The 17414-nt window shown below is 44.0% G+C and overlaps 1 protein-coding gene across 1 annotated transcript in view; it reads left to right on the top strand.

The window, feature by feature from the left end:
• Positions 1-17093, top strand: part of LOC121360351 (glutamyl aminopeptidase) — a 63905-nt gene extending 46812 nt beyond the window's left edge. The window contains exons 21-23 of the mRNA XM_041480129.1: positions 14751-14868; positions 15877-16524; positions 17014-17093. Coding sequence (XP_041336063.1) covers positions 14751-14868; positions 15877-16524; positions 17014-17093 — 846 coding nt within the window. The remainder of the gene's footprint in view (positions 1-14750; positions 14869-15876; positions 16525-17013) is intronic.
• The last annotated feature ends 321 nt before the right edge of the window (positions 17094-17414 follow it).

Here is a 17414-nt window from a genome sequence, read left to right on the forward strand (position 1 = left end):
GCTCCCCCAGGCTCCGGCCACGTGCTGGTACAGGGAGCACAGTGGTATGCCTAAGGAAGCCGTGCTGGTGCTACGGCAGGATCTACCTGGATCTAGGTGCCATTTATCACAGCGTAAGAAACTGACCCCAAAGAAGGGAAGAGGAAAAGGAGGGCTCTGCAATTTTCGTCTCTGTCACAACCTGCAAGAAAAGCCTCACTTTAGCTGCTGCTGACATTTTACTGTTGAGAAAATCAAATCTCAATTTTCAGTGGAAAATTTTTAAAGAATGGTAAGTGCAAGCAAGTGCACATGTAAGTCTACCTTCAAACATGACTGCATAGTGGAAGAAAATAACTTTCTGTAGTTTTAATCTCTACTAATCCACAAGGTTGGGGTTTACTTGTTGCAGACTGAATTTTTCTGGTAATGCTTTATATAAAAGTAGTATATAAAACCATCCAGTCCTGGTTTATTCTACTTGCTTTAGTCTACAGGTGAATAGAGATTTAGTAGATGTTCTGTCAGGCAAGGAGTAAGCAAATCTGACATACCGACAGAACGTAACTAATAACCAGTTCACACAGAAAGTCTTTTTGTTAGCATTGATGTAACTTCTTTGCTAAGACAGCAGGCAAAAATCTCCTTGGTTCTTTCAGCAAAGCACTGAAGCACAAATCTAACCTTAACTACGTGAATATCACTGAGATTTTATAGGTATAACTAGTGTTAGAAATTTCAAAATATTTGCAAATTAATTTAATTGCTGAGGGATCTCCCACTGCTTCAATAAAATTTCCAGAAAGAAAATTCTGAATATTTAAAGGAGATTTCAAAATATTGAACAAACATGGGTACAAATTGCCTTCACATACCTGCATTCCAGTTTATAATAATTTCTGGTCTGGTGGTGCCTGCTAATGTGTGTGTATATTCTAAGAAAACAGAAGTATATTTATATTTATATTTATATTTATATTTATATTTATATTTATATTTATATATTTTTATATAAATTGTATTTTAATATAAATTCATATTTTATATATTTTTATATATTTTATATATTTATATATATATATTTTCCTGTTTTCTTAGAATTATCACAGTGCCTATCTTTATTGGATCAGACAGTACTGATGTAATTGAATGGTAAGTAGCACATAGGAGACCATGTAATATTTAAAAATTCCTTTAGCAGCTTATCTCAACTGAGGCAGCAGCAGTAGCCTGGATTCTGGAATGCTTGATTTCTATTGAAAATCCTGAGTGGCTTAAAACCCAATCTAAACAAGTATGTGTGTAAAATGCACTAAAGTGTACATATCCTTTAATATTTAATAAATCAATAAAATTTAGTTGTCCATTTCATAAGAAACTTCTTTATGGACCAAGGCTCTTTGGGCTAGCAGCAGGGTTAACAGGATGAAGTTAGCTCTTAACAAATTTGTAAATTTGTTTCCCATTAATATGTGTTGTCAAATTAATGGAGACTGAGATTTTTAGCATTACAGGCATTTTAGGAAAACATCAGAGGGCTCTGTATTCCTATTATTTTTAAATGTTTGGTATTACATGTGAAGCCAAACATGTTATGTGTAAAAAAATAAATAGAGATCTTGCATTTTTTTGCAATCTTAATTTATGCATCAATTTCTTCCTTTCCCACATTTGGTTGGAGAAAGGGGGGGTTAAGCCTCTGCATCCACCAAACTACACCTAGTTCACATGAGCAGATTGCTGTACAAAATCCACAAAGGCATCCACTAATCAATTCTTTGGAGGAAAGTGGGTTCATCTATTTTTGCTACAAGGAAAAGTTGTTCTTTGCAAAAAGCCCTTTGCCCTTCGCCGTGTGAATTAGCAGTACGCTGCTGTTAGTCTAAGTGGATTAAAAAAGAGTAAAGACTCCTGGTCCATGAAAGCCTGCTCTATAGCTAGATTTTGTACAAATATAACTGTGTCAGTTGTGTGAGAGACCTGGAGAGGGGGAAGCACAAGGGGGGTCTTTTAACTTCATCTACAGCTCTTGGTATCAATGCACTTACAGTGGCAGGAAGGTGCTTGCAAGTCATTCCTTTTCCTGGTGAAGAATAACGACATCGGTATGGGGTCTTTATGTTGGTATAATGGCAGTCACGATATGGGGCAAGGGGGAATGGCTGTGTTTGTGCTCTTATGCCCGAGTGGAGGAAGAGGCACAGCTCCTGTGTGCAGACACAGCTGAAATAATGCGCTTCCCAAGGAAGGCAACAGTGCCCTTCTGCAGCTATAAAGTGCTGGGCTTAAGAATTTTGCTTGTGAGCATATCAAGGAGCTTGGCATGTTGACTAGATAAATGTTTAAAAATAAGTCTAGTGCCCAAGCTGACAAGCTTGTGCTTTTTGAATATATTAATCTGAAGAAGAAAATGGATTTATCTGGAAGTTTGTTTCATTTGACTGAGGCTCTCATCAGGGCTGTAACGCGTACTTGCCTTTTTCGTTACTCACCTGAATATTTTTGGTATCTTGAAGCAGGGAAGATAAAGAGAGTTGTATTCTATTAATCACCCTTCTCTTTGTTCTCCAGCTACCTCTGCTCCTTCTATCCCTCTTCCAATCATACCTCCCTTGCCAAATCTTTAGAAAAAAGGTAATCGCTGCTATATTCTTTCAGGGACTCTAGCACTTACTGGTACAACATGTAATTCTTGTGTCTAATTTGCTTTTTTGTCATCTGACTGGGAGCCAGTAAAAAAAAAAAAAAACAAAAAAAAAAAAAAACAAGAAAAACCCAACACATTAAAATGGAATTTTATAAGTAACAGATTTGGGAGTTTTTTTTCCTTTTTTTTTTTGTGAAAGATGTTTGGGTTTTAAAATGTTCAAAGTTTTTAGAGAAAAAACCAATCTAATTCTGTTTGCTTATTTTGATTTTTCTTCTTTTTCTTTTGTTCTTTTCTCTACTTTCCTGAACTTAGAAGGCAAATAAAAATTTCCTAGGCAAGACAAAGAGGAAGAGTATTGTCTTTGGTTTTATCATGGTGAAGTAAGCACAGAGAGGGTAAAGTCAAGAATTTCCACAAAATTGGAATACCAGAGAGGTTACATTGTGTTCTTCAGGTACTCACCATTACATGGTGCAAATTCCACTGGCATTATTCACCAGTAACATGTCTAGCAATTATTTTAACTGGACAAAATAGGGTTTAAAGAAAAATTTTGGAGAAAATTGTGTAGTTTGGTGTTACCTTAAGACCAACACTTTTGATAGCCTCCTCTTCTGTATGAGTACCAGAGAGGCACTGATTACAAACATCCTCAAACTCCAGCTCCCTATCTCTCCCTTCTCTAGCCATCATAACAATGGCTTGTAACCTCCATGCATAGCTATAACACTGCTTGTGTATAGAGATATAACTTTATACAGTGCTGTCTCCTGGCAGAAACACTGTGTGCCCTCAGGTCTCCATCCCAGGGCCCATTGCAGCTCCATGCCAGGCTCCATGCACAGCAAGATCCTGATGTGACATGGGGTGGGGACATCGCTGGAACATGTATGTGCATAGTGTGAGTATAAAGAGCTGTTTGATCCTAAAACATGTAGACACTATCCTCAAGCTGAAGGCTGCACACCAGCACTGCTCTTTGGTGCCCTCTTTCCACCCATGAGTAAACGTTCAGCTTGAGGCTTCTCACCTATGTAGATCTTCTCCTGGGATGAGAAGAGAAAGGCAGAGGTGGCCCAGTTTGCCACAGAGAGAATGGGGTGGGCTGGAACTGGGTTCCTGCATGCAAAATCCTGGGGATGGAACAATGTCATTCCCAGACCAACTGATAGTGACAGTCCCACTTCCTCTCCAGCCACAGCTGCTACCACCTCATCCCTGAGCCTTTCCTGGGTGGAAACAGCAGCCTGGCTTTGCAAGGCTGTGGCAGAGGTGGCACAGGCAACGGGGCCCACTCAGGCTGAGCTCTTCCCCCAACATGCTCTTCACCATGAGGATGGAAAATGTCATCTAACCAAACTCACTATTGTTGCCTTCATTATCTGCACCGATTGCCCACTACTCGCACTTACAAACTCCAGAGTGGATTATGACCCATCACAGTTCTTCCTAATGCCACAGTGCCCTTGTCTGTGCTGTCTCAGGCTGTCATGGTCTTGGGCTGTGAGTGTTCTGATTCAAACAGTGTTTAGTTCCCCACCATCTCTACAGAAAAAGTGCTCAGCCCTCCCTAAATTTCAGCCTGGACTGGATAAATTAATTCTTTTGTCAAGTTCTGTTTTATAAAAAGTGGTGATTCCAGCCGTCACTTGACCACAAACTCTTTAAGATCTTCCAAGCTGGCCAAGGAAAAGCCTGCCCAGCCCAGTGGAGCCTGGGGTGGGTAGCTGGGGTTCAGAAAGACAGCCTGCGGGTCTGTTTGACAGATGCCTGGGTGGTTCCAAGGAGTGAAGCAAGCAGCAGCCCTGTCTTGCCATCAGTGCAGGGAGCTGGCTGGGGCGTACTGCAGCAGCTTGGCTTTGTAACACATCCGTGCATGTTTCCTGCAGCAGCCACAGTTTGATGCAAGCTGTGGGGTACCACATGAGTAAGCTTCAGATAATTTAGCTGCCCAACTCTAAGTCTTTCTAGAGTACGTCCAAAATAGAATTTCAGAAATTTGGCTGATAATGTTTAGGAGAGGAAAGGGCATGTTCCTCACACTAGTATAACCTTTTCAGCAAATTAATATCCCTGCTCCTAAGCATATACAAGCCATTGCTTTGCAGCAGGATGAGAGTGTTTTTCTCTTTTTGGAAAATGAGCCAAATGGTAGATTAATTTCATTATCCCTGGAAACAGTGGATGAGCCATTTGTGTTGAATCTTTAACCAAAAGATACATAAATCAGCAACCAAAGATAGACAGCTATCGTGGATGTTTTCGTATGAAGGAACGTATGGAAAATTTTTTAAATAGTTATTTACATGAGGCAACTTTACATTCTAATGGATGCAATGTAGTGCTGTATTTCCCAGCAGCACTAATTAGCAGTTACTAATACAGTCATCTGTGTCACACCTTTTGCTAAAGCACTTCTTCAAGGAATATATTTCACAAGTAGTGTGTTAAAAAAAATTATCTCACTTTTCTTAATGCATTAGCAGTGAATTTAAATATGCTTCATAATGGGATCTTTCCCCAGCTGCTGAGATCCCATTACCCAACGAATCTCCTGTGTGCCTCTCCCCTACACATGCAAATTAAGCTGTCCCTATCCTGTTCCCATCTTTCCCTTGCAGATGTGGCTGCAAGAAACCAACTGAGTTGCAGGCAAAAATATCAGTGGCTGCTCTGAGGGCTTGAAGGTGTCTAAGAGAATAAAGTCCAGTCTGGGTCTTCATGATAGACCAGCAACATCCTCCCCCTCAGGGGTTTTCAAAGTAGCTACAACCAGCAGTATCCTAGGAACGCAGTTTCCATGCAGCACTTCTTTTTGGCGCAGCATCAGTCTACTGAACATGATCCCATAGGATTCACAGCTCACTGGGGAGAAAAAACTTCTTCCAGAATCTTCACAAGCAGATCTCTGGAAGGGTCAAAGGTCTAGATCTGTGCCAAAAGAATCTTTCTGTGAGTGAGAAATCATTGTTGCCTTTTGCATATAGATGCATTGAGGTGGTGAGCTTAAGCAACATACCCAGGGTTACAAAGCAACCAAGTGGTAGAGCAGAAACAGACATCTGGCATCCTGACTCCTATTTGTCTCTAGTTTCTATTCTCTCTTTCACTGATGCTTTCAAATCTGTAGTTAACATTGCTGTTATGCATTTAGAAATGAATACAAATAAGTACTTTTTTTCTAGTGGGCAATAAAGATGAGTTGATTTTGCACAGTTGTAAAATTCTGTTACGTATAAAGGATTCTTTATTTTATAATAGCTATTAGAATGTTTGTTTGTGGGATTTTCTTGGGCTGGAAACTTCAGATGGAGCATTGCTTTGAGCTAATCATTTAGCAAAGGACAAAGATACTTTAGATTGCTGACTCGTCCTATAGTTAATGGTTCTCTCAGGCTTTTCTCTGTCAAATGTGGCAACTATGACATCAAATGTTATCTCTGTAAACACATGCCAACTCAAAATAGCACATGGGGGGGGGGAGGGAGAAGGACAAAAAGTTCCTTATCCTATATTTTAGCCAAGATTATGATCACCAGCATGTTCCTCTCAACGCAGAAAAAAAAAAAAAAAAAAAAAAACTTCAGTTCACCTACACTTTACAAAATTTAATTTTCAAAAATAAATTACTGATGTAACAAACCATTTCACTTTCAAATTAGTCACATTAGGAGATCATGCTCTAAGTGCATGACGTATAGAATTCTTACTTCTGGAATGTCAGAATTTGAGTTGTGATAGGGGACACTATGAGTGTGCAAAGGGACACTATGGGCATGAGGATAGCTACAGCTGTTAGAGACCTTTTTCTAAAGATTTCCCAAGGCAGTAGACTGGCACTTCAGACAACCAGACTGTTTTGTTGATCTGCCACTGATCTGCCATGTGACCTTGAGCAAGTCTTTTCACTTTCCTCTAGCTCTGTTTCTCCTCCTACAATTTGCCTTATCTATTTAAATGGCAGCCTTTCTGAGCAGGGAATTTCTCACCTTGTGCTAGCTAGCAGTGCTTAGCTGAATGTGAACCCGTCTTCCTTGGGATTATTGTATTGCAAAGCCAGCAAGTAACTACCAGTTAAAAGCACTAGTATAAAATACTAATACGCTATTTTTCCAGAGGGGATGTTAGTACAGTCAGAGAAACAGTGATCCCTCTTTCTCCACTACTTCACTTCTGCTGCTCTTCATATCTAGAAGATGAAGCAACCGGTGCTGCCACTTTACAGTCAAAGTTTCTGGAGGCAAACCTCAAAACCATGAAGATGAGGAGTGTAGCAGCATGAAGCAGAGCTGGCCAAGCTGTGGCTGCTGAGCTGCACTTGGCTTAGGAGCAGGTCAAATCCACTCCCATGCTGGGTTTTATCAAGGAGGATGAGAGGTGCTCCTAATCCTGGCTGTGAGTGAAAGTGAGCTTGCAGAGCTGCCAAGGCTCTGGCTGCAGTGCTGGACCTCAGCCACCCGTGCTGACAGCCCAGGGTTGGCAGTGTGTATTGTCCCAGGGGCTGGGTACCTCTGCTGGTGGCCAGCTCCAGGGCTCGCAGGCAACACAGCCGTCCTGAGCCGCACAGACCGAAGTCTGCAAAGCTCTCTCCTGTTAACCTGCACACACAGTGTGGAGCAGCAGAGGACAAATAACCCAGGTGGTTCACAGCCCACCAAGACCTCTGTGCCTGAGGAGGTAATTTAGAGGCAGCTGAATGACATGGCTGCTCAGCAGCAGAAAGTCACAGCCTGCCTTAGTTTTTTCAGTGTGGATAATTGTCACTGGCACTGTCTCATAATGAAACACCATGAATAAGAACAGGTACAGAGTGTAGAGGCCTGCTTCAGAGTCTGGGCTATGGTGCACCTTTCCAGAATTTGTAAGCAAGAGCCTTGCGTATCTTAATTTACATGTGTGACATCTGTTCCTGAACTTTGAAAAAAGTATAAAATAAAAAGCACCCTAAATGGGCTTTTCTTCATCTTTTGTGGCTTATTATCCCTAGCCATCTCCAAGCAAGTAATCTGTACAGCCTGTGGAATCACATCCCACCAGACTTTTGGTTAGGGTCTTAGACCTATAGACCAGTAGTGCAGGGAAGTTCTGTCTTCCCCCAGAATCAGTGGCATTAAACCCTTTTTGGAATAGAGAGGTTGTCTGATTGCCTGGGGCTGAACCATAATTTTTGGAGGGAAGGTGGTTTTTGGTGATGATATAATATGTGCTACAGCCTATGTTGACTTTGGCAAAGCACTTTATTATCTTAACTAGGAGTTGTTTGTAAGTTTGTCCAGAAATATCGAATATATTTTACAAGCTAGGTGCAAGTTGTCAGCTTGCAGCACATGCACAGTAGAGCAGTTTCCTCGGCATTCTTCCCATAAATTAAACAAATGCCCAGACTATCTAAGGCAGCAGTTCACTTCAGAGAACAGGATTTTTTAACACAGGTGTGAGGAGAAATGTGCCTGCCTAACTCATCTGCACAATTTGGGAAGCTGGAGCTTTCTCTCAAAAGGCTTGTATGGCACATGCTCATCATGCTCACAGCATCCATTTCCCAGACCAGCAGACACTTTTCCCCTCCATCTGCAGGCTGGGGAGAGTAAGCATATGGGAGTGAAGGCTGTGCCTGTGCACACACATGGCAAATCCCAGAGCTTTCTGCCTGGAATCCCTGAGTCAGTAAGCAGCTGGATTTGTATCCCAGTCAGGAAGGCAGCTCTCAGAGGAACATCTGGCTCCAGTCTCTATCTTGTCTGCTGTTCCTTCACACATCTACTTCCTTAAAAAGAGCTTACTGGAGTGAGCAGAAGGGAAAACTGGCTCCAGGTCCTTTTGGCTACTTAAAGAGGACCACCCTGTTGCACTGTCAAACAAAAGTTATATATTTCCTACAAAAAAAATATAATACTTAAATAAGGGAGACAATTAGATGTAGTTGCCTGTTGCAATGCAGTTCCAACATCTTTGGGATGACTCGGAAGTTTATATGTGCAAGAATGCTGACTGCTGCTCGCCTTCTCTACAGTTTGATCTTCCTGGCTGTTAGAGAAAGGGCTCTGCACAGAAAGGATTGAGTGGAACTTTTGGGTGTTTGGGAGCATTGTGTTAAATATTAAGCAGGGATGTCAATCTGCCCAGACTTCCAGATGACTTCCATGTTTTGCAAATTGCCCCAAAGAGGCTAGTGGCAATATTTTTAGAGGCTCATATTGCTTAGTGTGAATGACAGCAGTTGAGTGTCTTCTGTGACAATTTCCAAATAAGCACAAGCCTAATGAGAAAGAAGAAGAACAAAGACCACTGCTGTGGGGCAACAGATTTGAGGGAAAAAATTGTGATTTTGTGGTCAGTCAAATATGGAATGTGCTGATGGTTCCATAAGATTTTCTAATGGAAAAATCATAAGCTGAAAATAGTTAAATCAGAGTCTGTGTTTCTCAGCAAACATCTTAAATTACACATAAAAAAATCTCTTAAACACTTTAGCTTAAGAGAGGCCCTGTCTAGCTCTAGATCCTTTGCCTTTTGGGAATTTTGCAGCAGACCACCCACTGGGAAAATGAAAAGTTGGCATCTCTACTATTGTGGCACTTTTTCTGGAGACAAGCCCATAAATGCTTTGTGCTTTTCCTTGGGAAGACCAAATGAAAAGGTCTGACTTGGTCAACTTGGTTTGACAAAGCAGAGAGGTATAAATCACTCATGCCATCGTACCTAAACTATTAGGTACTCCTTTTACATTATTTGGACCAAATGTGTTGCCTCACCCCACTACTTACATGTAATGTAATCAGCTCACACTTGTCTACAATTTCACATAGAGACATGATGTAGATACCTTGTCTCAGATAATGAGCTGGTTGTACTAATTACATAAATCTGTCCCAACCTATTAGAGTCTTTCCTTAATGATATTGCAGTGAGATGGCTGCTTCATTCTGAGTCAGTTTTTCCTGTAGCTGTGCCTGTCTTTTTGATTGAAACCTTTTGTGGTTCCTTAGTGAAGGTAGCCAATTTCCACTCCATGGGCAAACAACCCACTTTGTCTCCAGATAATTTTATGAAGATTATGTTTTTCACCAGAATAAAAGATATGGAGTTGGAACACTAATCTTATACATTAAAAAACCAATAACAACAACAACAAAAATTAAAAATATTGTTTTAAAAAATCCATAAAAAAGAAAGTGTGCATTATGCATAAGAAGTACCCATTTCTAGATAGAAATTAGGGATTTAATTTGTTGGCCATATGCTGAAATGCTCTTCCTTACCAAGTTAACTGGGCATTTCATGAACACCAATGCACTATCTTTACACCACATGGGAGACAATTATTGCTCTAGTTAGGCAATTGTTGCTCGAAGGGCAGCTGGAAAAGAATGTCTGCATGGCATATGAACTACACAGGACCTTCCAGGTGCCCATCTCCTTTGGTACACACCAAGGACCTGATGAGAACACACTGTAATTCCCTCTAAGCTTGCTTGTGTGCCTGGTTTCCTTCCTGTAGTTAAATACACAGGCTTATTCAACATATTTTTGACTGCTTAAAGCATTACACCAGTCTAGATGACCAGAATATGCGCTTGGATTTGAAGGTCTTGAAGCATTCCTGATCCTTCAGTTTAAATACCATCTTAGTAGCTTGACCTTGTCCATGTGCCTGAAACATGAACCAGTGCTTGTGTCCTGCATTTCACTGAGTTCAGCATTTGTACAGCCTATTTGCAACCTGGTTAGTTATGCTCAGCTTCAAAACCTGCCAAATTTTAGGATGGGCCAGTAACACCATGGCCAAGGACCCTCTGTGTAAAAGGGTCCAGGAGACAGGGTGTGTCTGTCAGACCCTCTTCGCTGAAGGCAAAAGATAGGGTCATTCTGCACTCCCATAGTATCTAGCAATTGTCTCACCCTCTTGGTGCTGGGGCCTCAGCTACCAGCTCCCTTGGGGTTTTACTGTTTGCTCACAGAGGGAGTCTGTAAGAAGAGTTCACTTCCATAAGATGGAGACGTCCCATCCATAAACACTTCACAGGGGAATATGGGAGAGTGGGAAGCAGCTGAAAGAGGGGTTACTACTGTGCCTCCAGTCAACAGCAACTCTTGGCTACAGTCTAAAACATCAAGAGCCCCTTGGGGTACTGTGTGTCCAACACCAGTTACTACGCCAGATTGCATGGCAGCAGTTTAATCACAGAGGCCACGGAGCCAGGGTTGCATATCTGATGTCACGCCTTTAGGAGTTCAGCAGTGCGGGGCTGTAGCATTGTGTGTAGATGAGTGTCGGATATTGTCTTGGGTTTCTTGCCAAGATATCAAGAACTGCTTTTTGTGATTTTATACTTTTCACTGATTTGGCTGAAGTCCATATTTCTAGCCCCAAATCACACATCTCCTAATGGACAGTGGCAGGCTTTTATTTGTACCTCTGGGAGACCTCAGCACACTGAGAACAAATCCTCAAGCAGATACTTTCTCAAGCACTCTGCAGTTGAAAAGCATGGCAGGACAGGACTGGAGCATTATTTCTTGAGGCATGTTCTAGGCTCTGCTTTTTCCTTTGTAACAGCCTGACATTCCTAATCCTCTGGGGTAATCAGGATGGGCATTCTGCCCACAACACTCCACACACTCTGCTGGTATATACATGTAAACTAGATTTTCCAGTGAAATTTATCAGAGGCCATGAAGAATAACAAGGAATAAATTCTGAGTATCTTCATTACCTTTATAGAATCTACATTAAGACTACCAATTTAGCAGTCCCATTTTCCCTCTGTGGGAAATTCAATTAGATTTCTTTTAAGAAAGTGAAAATGTGCCACTAAAATAAATCAGTAAAACAAAATTGCCTGGTTATATCACCAATGAATTACATTCAGAATTATCACTCTTGTAACATACCACCCCTGAGCTGATCTAGAGAGCATACAGATTTGTCTTAATGACAGCACATTGGTTTCGGTGGCATTGTATTCAATTGAGGTTATTCTTGTGACAGTCACTGCACAAGTCATCTCACAGGAACCAGAAATAAGTTCTCTTTTCCTCTTCTCAAGCTGTTTCATCTTTTCTTCTTATTCATTCTTTGGCTTCATTTCTCCAGACAGAAGAGAGAAGTAAATGAACCACTCTGTGACTTCTAATGCAGCATGTTTCTAACATGCATCTGCATGGTGTGTGCTCATGCCTGCAAACTCCAGAGAGGGTCAGCATGGTCTTCACAGCCTGGACGGCATGGTCTCTTCCTTTCCCCATGAAAAGCCTTCACATGGTTCCTTTAGAGGGTTTTCTCCATTTTAAATTCCTTTATTTCCTTAAACATAAGACATACCAAATAGCTGATTGATTTCTCTGGCCAGAGATTAAGTATTTTCTGGTTGGGAATTTTTTTGTTCTAGGCACTATAGAACCTCCAGTTATTCTTCTTGCCCAGCCATGCAAGATTAGATGAGCCTGTCTAAGGCCATAAAAAGGAAACCTGTTTGCAGTTCTTCCTCTCCAGCCTTGGAGCCTGGTCCTGATTCAGCATGTTCTGTGGGCACATGCTCCATTCCTGCTGTCTTCCAGTATGGGTCGAGTCGTTCTCATCCTGTTCAAATGCCATTGGAAGCCGATGGCATTTATGTATATGCATGCATTGGATCAACAAGCACGTCACAGCTTCTGCTCCTTCCAGCACAAGGAGGGGAACACTACACTGACCGGTCTAGGTCCATAATATTTCCATGTAAACAATGCTTGCTTGGGTCCCCAAACTGTGTTATTTATGTCCCCAGAGCTGCCAGCTCTACCAGAGGGAATATGAGTGGTCTCAAATAGCAATGCCTGGCCATCACAAGAATTAAGTACTTCATTGTCCTGGAAAGAATTGTTAGAGCTGTGCTCCAGTTTCAGAAGCCTTTCAGTTCAGAAGACAGAAAAATGCAACATGTCCTGTGCTCTAGATAATTCAAAGGAAACACCCCCTAAGTTCCTGAGAACCTACAACTGTCATTAATGAGCAATGATACCACTCTTAGAGGTAATTAATATCCCTATTTGTTGTGAAAAAAAAAAAAAAAAAACAACCCAAACCAAAATAAAACAAAACCACCCCTGTCAGTAGGCACCAGTATTTCTGGTCTGCATCAGGGGGTGAAGTTTAAAACAGCATCTCAGGTGCATGATCCAGGATTTAAAAAAATGACCTGTGCTATGAAACATCCCTCCCCAAGTCCTTAACTTACTGAGCTATAGCTGTTGACATGTGAGAATGGCTGTCGCCCTGATCGTGTCATGCCAACATTATTTGTCAAGGATGTTGCCGGTCACCCACTGATTACAAGCTAAAGTCTCTGACCTCCTGGCTCAGCCAACAGTTACACGTTCATCAAGTAGGACAAAGGTGTCCCTTAGCTTCCAAATAAACCATGAGAATAAAGCCCAACTGCCTGTTGGTGTTAACAAAACACATGGAGTATTTTTATCTCTGGAAAGCTATTTCCTATTTGTAATACTACTTGAAACCCTTTCCAAGTTTTCATTTGATGTTTCTTGCATTCATATATTTTATGTATCTTATTTTCATTTTCCAAACATGTTTATTAAAAATGTTCTCAGGGTAATGGGCCTTGTGGTAGGAATTTCTGTTTTGGGAAAAGAATGCCAGAGTTGGAGGTTTTTGCCAGAAGGATGTGAAAGCTGAAGGAAATAACAATGACTGGGGCTAGAGATTTGTCACAGGGAGTTAGAACGTGAAAATTTACAGTCTGGCCATGAGAGAGTCCAGGCTAAAGCCATGAATTTATAGGAAGCATTGCCAAAAGCTGGATGCTATTATTTTACTCAAACTCTGTTTTGCTTTGTATGAAAAAAAAAAAAAATCTAAAAAAATTGAGAAATGCCAGAGACTTTGGCTCTGCATATAGAAGAAAGAGGGCAGAAAAGCCACCTCAGTCTCCACTGCTCTTCCCATCCCAGCTGAAGAGTGGGAAGCACGCATGACCTTCCCTGGAGAAATCATGGGAATTCAACCACCCCAAACCCCATAGGGAGAGTTTCTGCTTGCTTGGGAACTGCCCTTGCACAGAGCACTGCCAGCTCAGACTCTGCTGACTTCAAAGGAACACCAAACGGGCTGGCACCCAGTCACACCGACACATCGTCCCCCAGCCTGGCAAGAAATTCCTTCACTCCTTAGTTCTGCATCACAAACTCAGCAGATGCAAGAGTTTGTGGCTCAGAAGGTTGAAAACTGCATCAGCACAGGCTTGTAGATTCCTGCTCCTCTCCAGATAATGCAGTCTTGAAAGTGCCCATCAAGGTTTTACATAAAGAAAAGGCTTTATACTCCTTTATGCTTTTATTGTCCCAGTGACCTTAATTGTTGGTGGGGTTGTTTTTTGTTTTTTTTTTTTTTAATTGAATGAAACAAAGGAGTTCTCTTCACTTTTTTCACTTTTAAAAACTATGAAGTCTGGATCTGCTGGAAAATTACTTGTGAGACCTCTGGATCTCTTACTTGCACAGAAGTAGCCACTTATATTTATTGCTTTACATATGGCCACAGTCCAGCAAATCACTCAGGCATGTGAATAACTTTCAGCATGGAAGTAGTCCCCCGTGAGGCAGCGGGACTACCACCACACTAAATATACACATCAAGCGATGAGCTCGGCTCCACCCTCGTGTTTTCCCAAGCGCTGCCACTTCTCCACATACACACCCAGCAGGCAAGGGGGCTTGTTCCTCGGGTTCCTTTCCAGTTGCATAAATCCCAGTTGCGAATTTGAACTGTGGGCTGCATTGATGGCTACACACCCATTGATCCTTGCCTGCCTCTGCCCACCAAGGCTATTGAGTCCTGTGCTCCATTCAGATTAGATAGTCTCCCTCTTTTCCCTTTAATCCCGAGAAAAATACGTTACGAATTTGCAGGGGGAGCCTTGTTGAGTTTTATAGAGCCTTGCTGCAATGTATGAGTAGCTCTTCTTATCACAGGCACAGAGACACAGACCCCTCGAAGGGCGGGAGCAGCAGGGACAGCTGCGAGCCGCCCCACCTAGGCTGGCCCCGGGGGATGGGGGCTCCTGCCGCCCTGGAGGGTTAAGGGCCGAGCCTGTCCAGCTTCTTTTTCTCCTCGCCGTAGTTTGGAGGGAGCGAGGCGGCCCCAGTGCCCCGACGGTTGCGACCTTCGGTGGTCCCCTGTGGGGCTTCACTCTCCTCACGGGGAAATGAGACTGTATCTCAGGGCATGCGGACCCAGGGTTAGGACCGCAGACAGCCAGCGGGATTTAGGGGGAGAGAAAAGGGGGGAGAGGAGGAAAGGCAAATACTGCGTAGCAACGGTAAGACGTGAAGCCGAGAGCGCTAAGTGCATACCAGGATTTATAGGTGGACTTTACAGGACGTTTTACTACAACCTGGGAGATGATTCATTTTTATACATAGCCTGTTACACTGCGGGGCCGCTCCAGCCGGTTAATGTTCAACGCGGGCCGGGCTTAGCGGTGGGCGCAAATCCGCGGCCGGGGAAGGGGCTGCGGCCATCAGCTTCGCTCCGCGCCCGGCCCCGCCACGGCCCCTCAGCCCCTGGATTTGGGGGATGAAACCTCAAAAAAAAGGTCAAACTGCGGGAGAGACTGAATGGCGATCACGACCTGCCATTCCGATCAGGCGTGGTTTTCACCGTCGCGGTCTGTGCAGGGCCAGTCCCTGCCAAAGCCTCTGGAGCATCCCTCTAATCTGCGGGCAGCGGCTGCAGAACGCAGCCCGCACAGCACTCTGTGTGTGTGTGCGCATATGTGTCTGTGTGTAGGTGTGCGAAATATGTACGTGTGCGCAATAGATACGCTCGTGTGTATTACACGTGTATGTGTGCGTGCGTGTATTACACGCGGGAGTGAACCTGAGACGCTTCCCCGCTGCATCCCGGCTTGGTGGGGAGCCGCGCTGGTCCGGGGCCGGCTCTCTCCCACACTCTCGCACACTCTTTGCACACACAGAGACACACACACACAGGCTCACACAGCTCCTTCCTCAGCGCCGTGCCGCGCCGCCCGGGCAGGCGGCTGACTCCAAAAGGTGCTCAGGTCTTCGTCACTGCCGGAGCGAGGCACTCGCGGCCTCCTGCTCCCGGGTCGGCTACTGGGCAGTTTGTGGCTTGGGTTTTTTTTTTTTTTTTTTTTTAAATTTATTTTTTTTTTTTTTTTTTTTGTTTTTGTTTGTTTTTTTTTTTTTCTTTCCTTTTCTCCTGGTATTGGGTTTGCCATCAGCCGCGTCCATAGCCCGCTCCCGACGGGAAGCTCCAGCCCGGAAAATTGCGCCTCTCTCCCAAAACTCCCAGATATATGCCATTGAAGAGTCGCGGCCGCGCAGGGCCTGCCGAGCCGCCCCCTCCCCGAGTGGGGTCCGGCCCAGGCTCTTGCCGAAGCGGTGCCGCGGAACCTGTCCCCACCTCGGTCACGCTGCCTCCCTCCCGTGGGGCTGCAGCCCGTGGGGCCCCGCTCGCACGCTGCCACCGCCGGGCTGCGCCGCCAGAGCTGCCGGGCACGGGCTGCTGGCGGCCCTGCGAGGTCGCGGGGCCAGGGTCGGGCCGGTGGCCCCCCCGCGCCGTCACAGCCCGCCCTCCGAGAAGGCAGGCTCGGCTCGGATCCGTCTGTGGCTGCGGCAGCGTTTGCCCTGCCCCGCCTGGCCCCGCGGAGGGGGGAGCGACCTGCGCTGTCCCTGCACTTCGGGGCGGGAGGGGGGTGGTCACAGCCGCAAGGGAGAAAGCGACCAAACAAGCCACCCTCATCCCCGAAATCACGGATCGACCAGAGGGACGTTCGTCGAGCACCGACAGAGGGCTGGCTCCCTGCGCAGGGGCGCGGAGCACCGGCTCCGTTCTGCCCGCTCCAGTCCCGCGGATCTGCCTGGCACAAGTGGGGCCGAGGTCCCTAAAAACGTCTTCAAATGCCCTTTTTTTTTTTTTTTTTTTTTTTTTTAACCCCAAAAAAAAAAAAAAACCCCCACCCAAAAAAAAAAAAAAAAAAAAAAAAAGAGCCCAACCCAAACAATTCAAAAATATTCCCTTGCAGCATAAAATTTGCAAGTTAGAGTTTATTTTATTTGTCCTCTCTTAGAAGTAGGTGCAGGAGGCCAGAGAAATTAATTCCAAAAGGGGTTCGCATTTTAAAAACTTCAGATTTAGCAATCAATTAGTCCGGCATTGTATGGAGCTCCGAAGGTGTAAATCCTTCCAAGTTTCTGGATTATTGACTGTTACGCTCTATCGGGTGCCTAATATCCAGACCTACACATGTAATACGCGTACCAAAGCAGATATTTAGCAAGGTAAATTATATGTCCCGAAAAAGCGTGTTAGTACCAGTGCCCTGAGCCGGTTCCCTGCCCTCCCTTCTTGTCTTAAGCCGGCATGGGAGACCCCCCCGCCACGCCACTCGCACACCCCCCGCAACCCCGTCCGCGGCGGCGGGAGAAGGCGGGATGAAAACCTGCAAACGCCGTGGCCCCCGCTCCAAAACGGAGCATTACTGAAAGAAAAAAAATGCCCCCGAAACGATGCTTTATTGAAGGAAAAAAGCTCAACAACAAACTCTTCCCCGGGCTCAGATGTCAGCTATTTTCCAAAGGAAGTTATTTACCTCCAAAAATGCTAATGAATGTCTAAGAAAAAAAAAAAAAAAAAAAAAAAAAAGACCTTTTATTTTATAGGTAGAAACAACTGTACAGGTATGTAAAGATCGGTATCTCGCTGGTTTGGGAAAGTACACGCGGATGAGCTCGCACGTACTAAAAACAAAGCAAGGAG

This window comes from Pyrgilauda ruficollis, unplaced genomic scaffold, assembly GCF_017590135.1.
Source record: "Pyrgilauda ruficollis isolate IOZ18807 unplaced genomic scaffold, ASM1759013v1 scaffold5, whole genome shotgun sequence".
Classification (NCBI taxonomy): domain Eukaryota; kingdom Metazoa; phylum Chordata; class Aves; order Passeriformes; family Passeridae; genus Pyrgilauda; species Pyrgilauda ruficollis.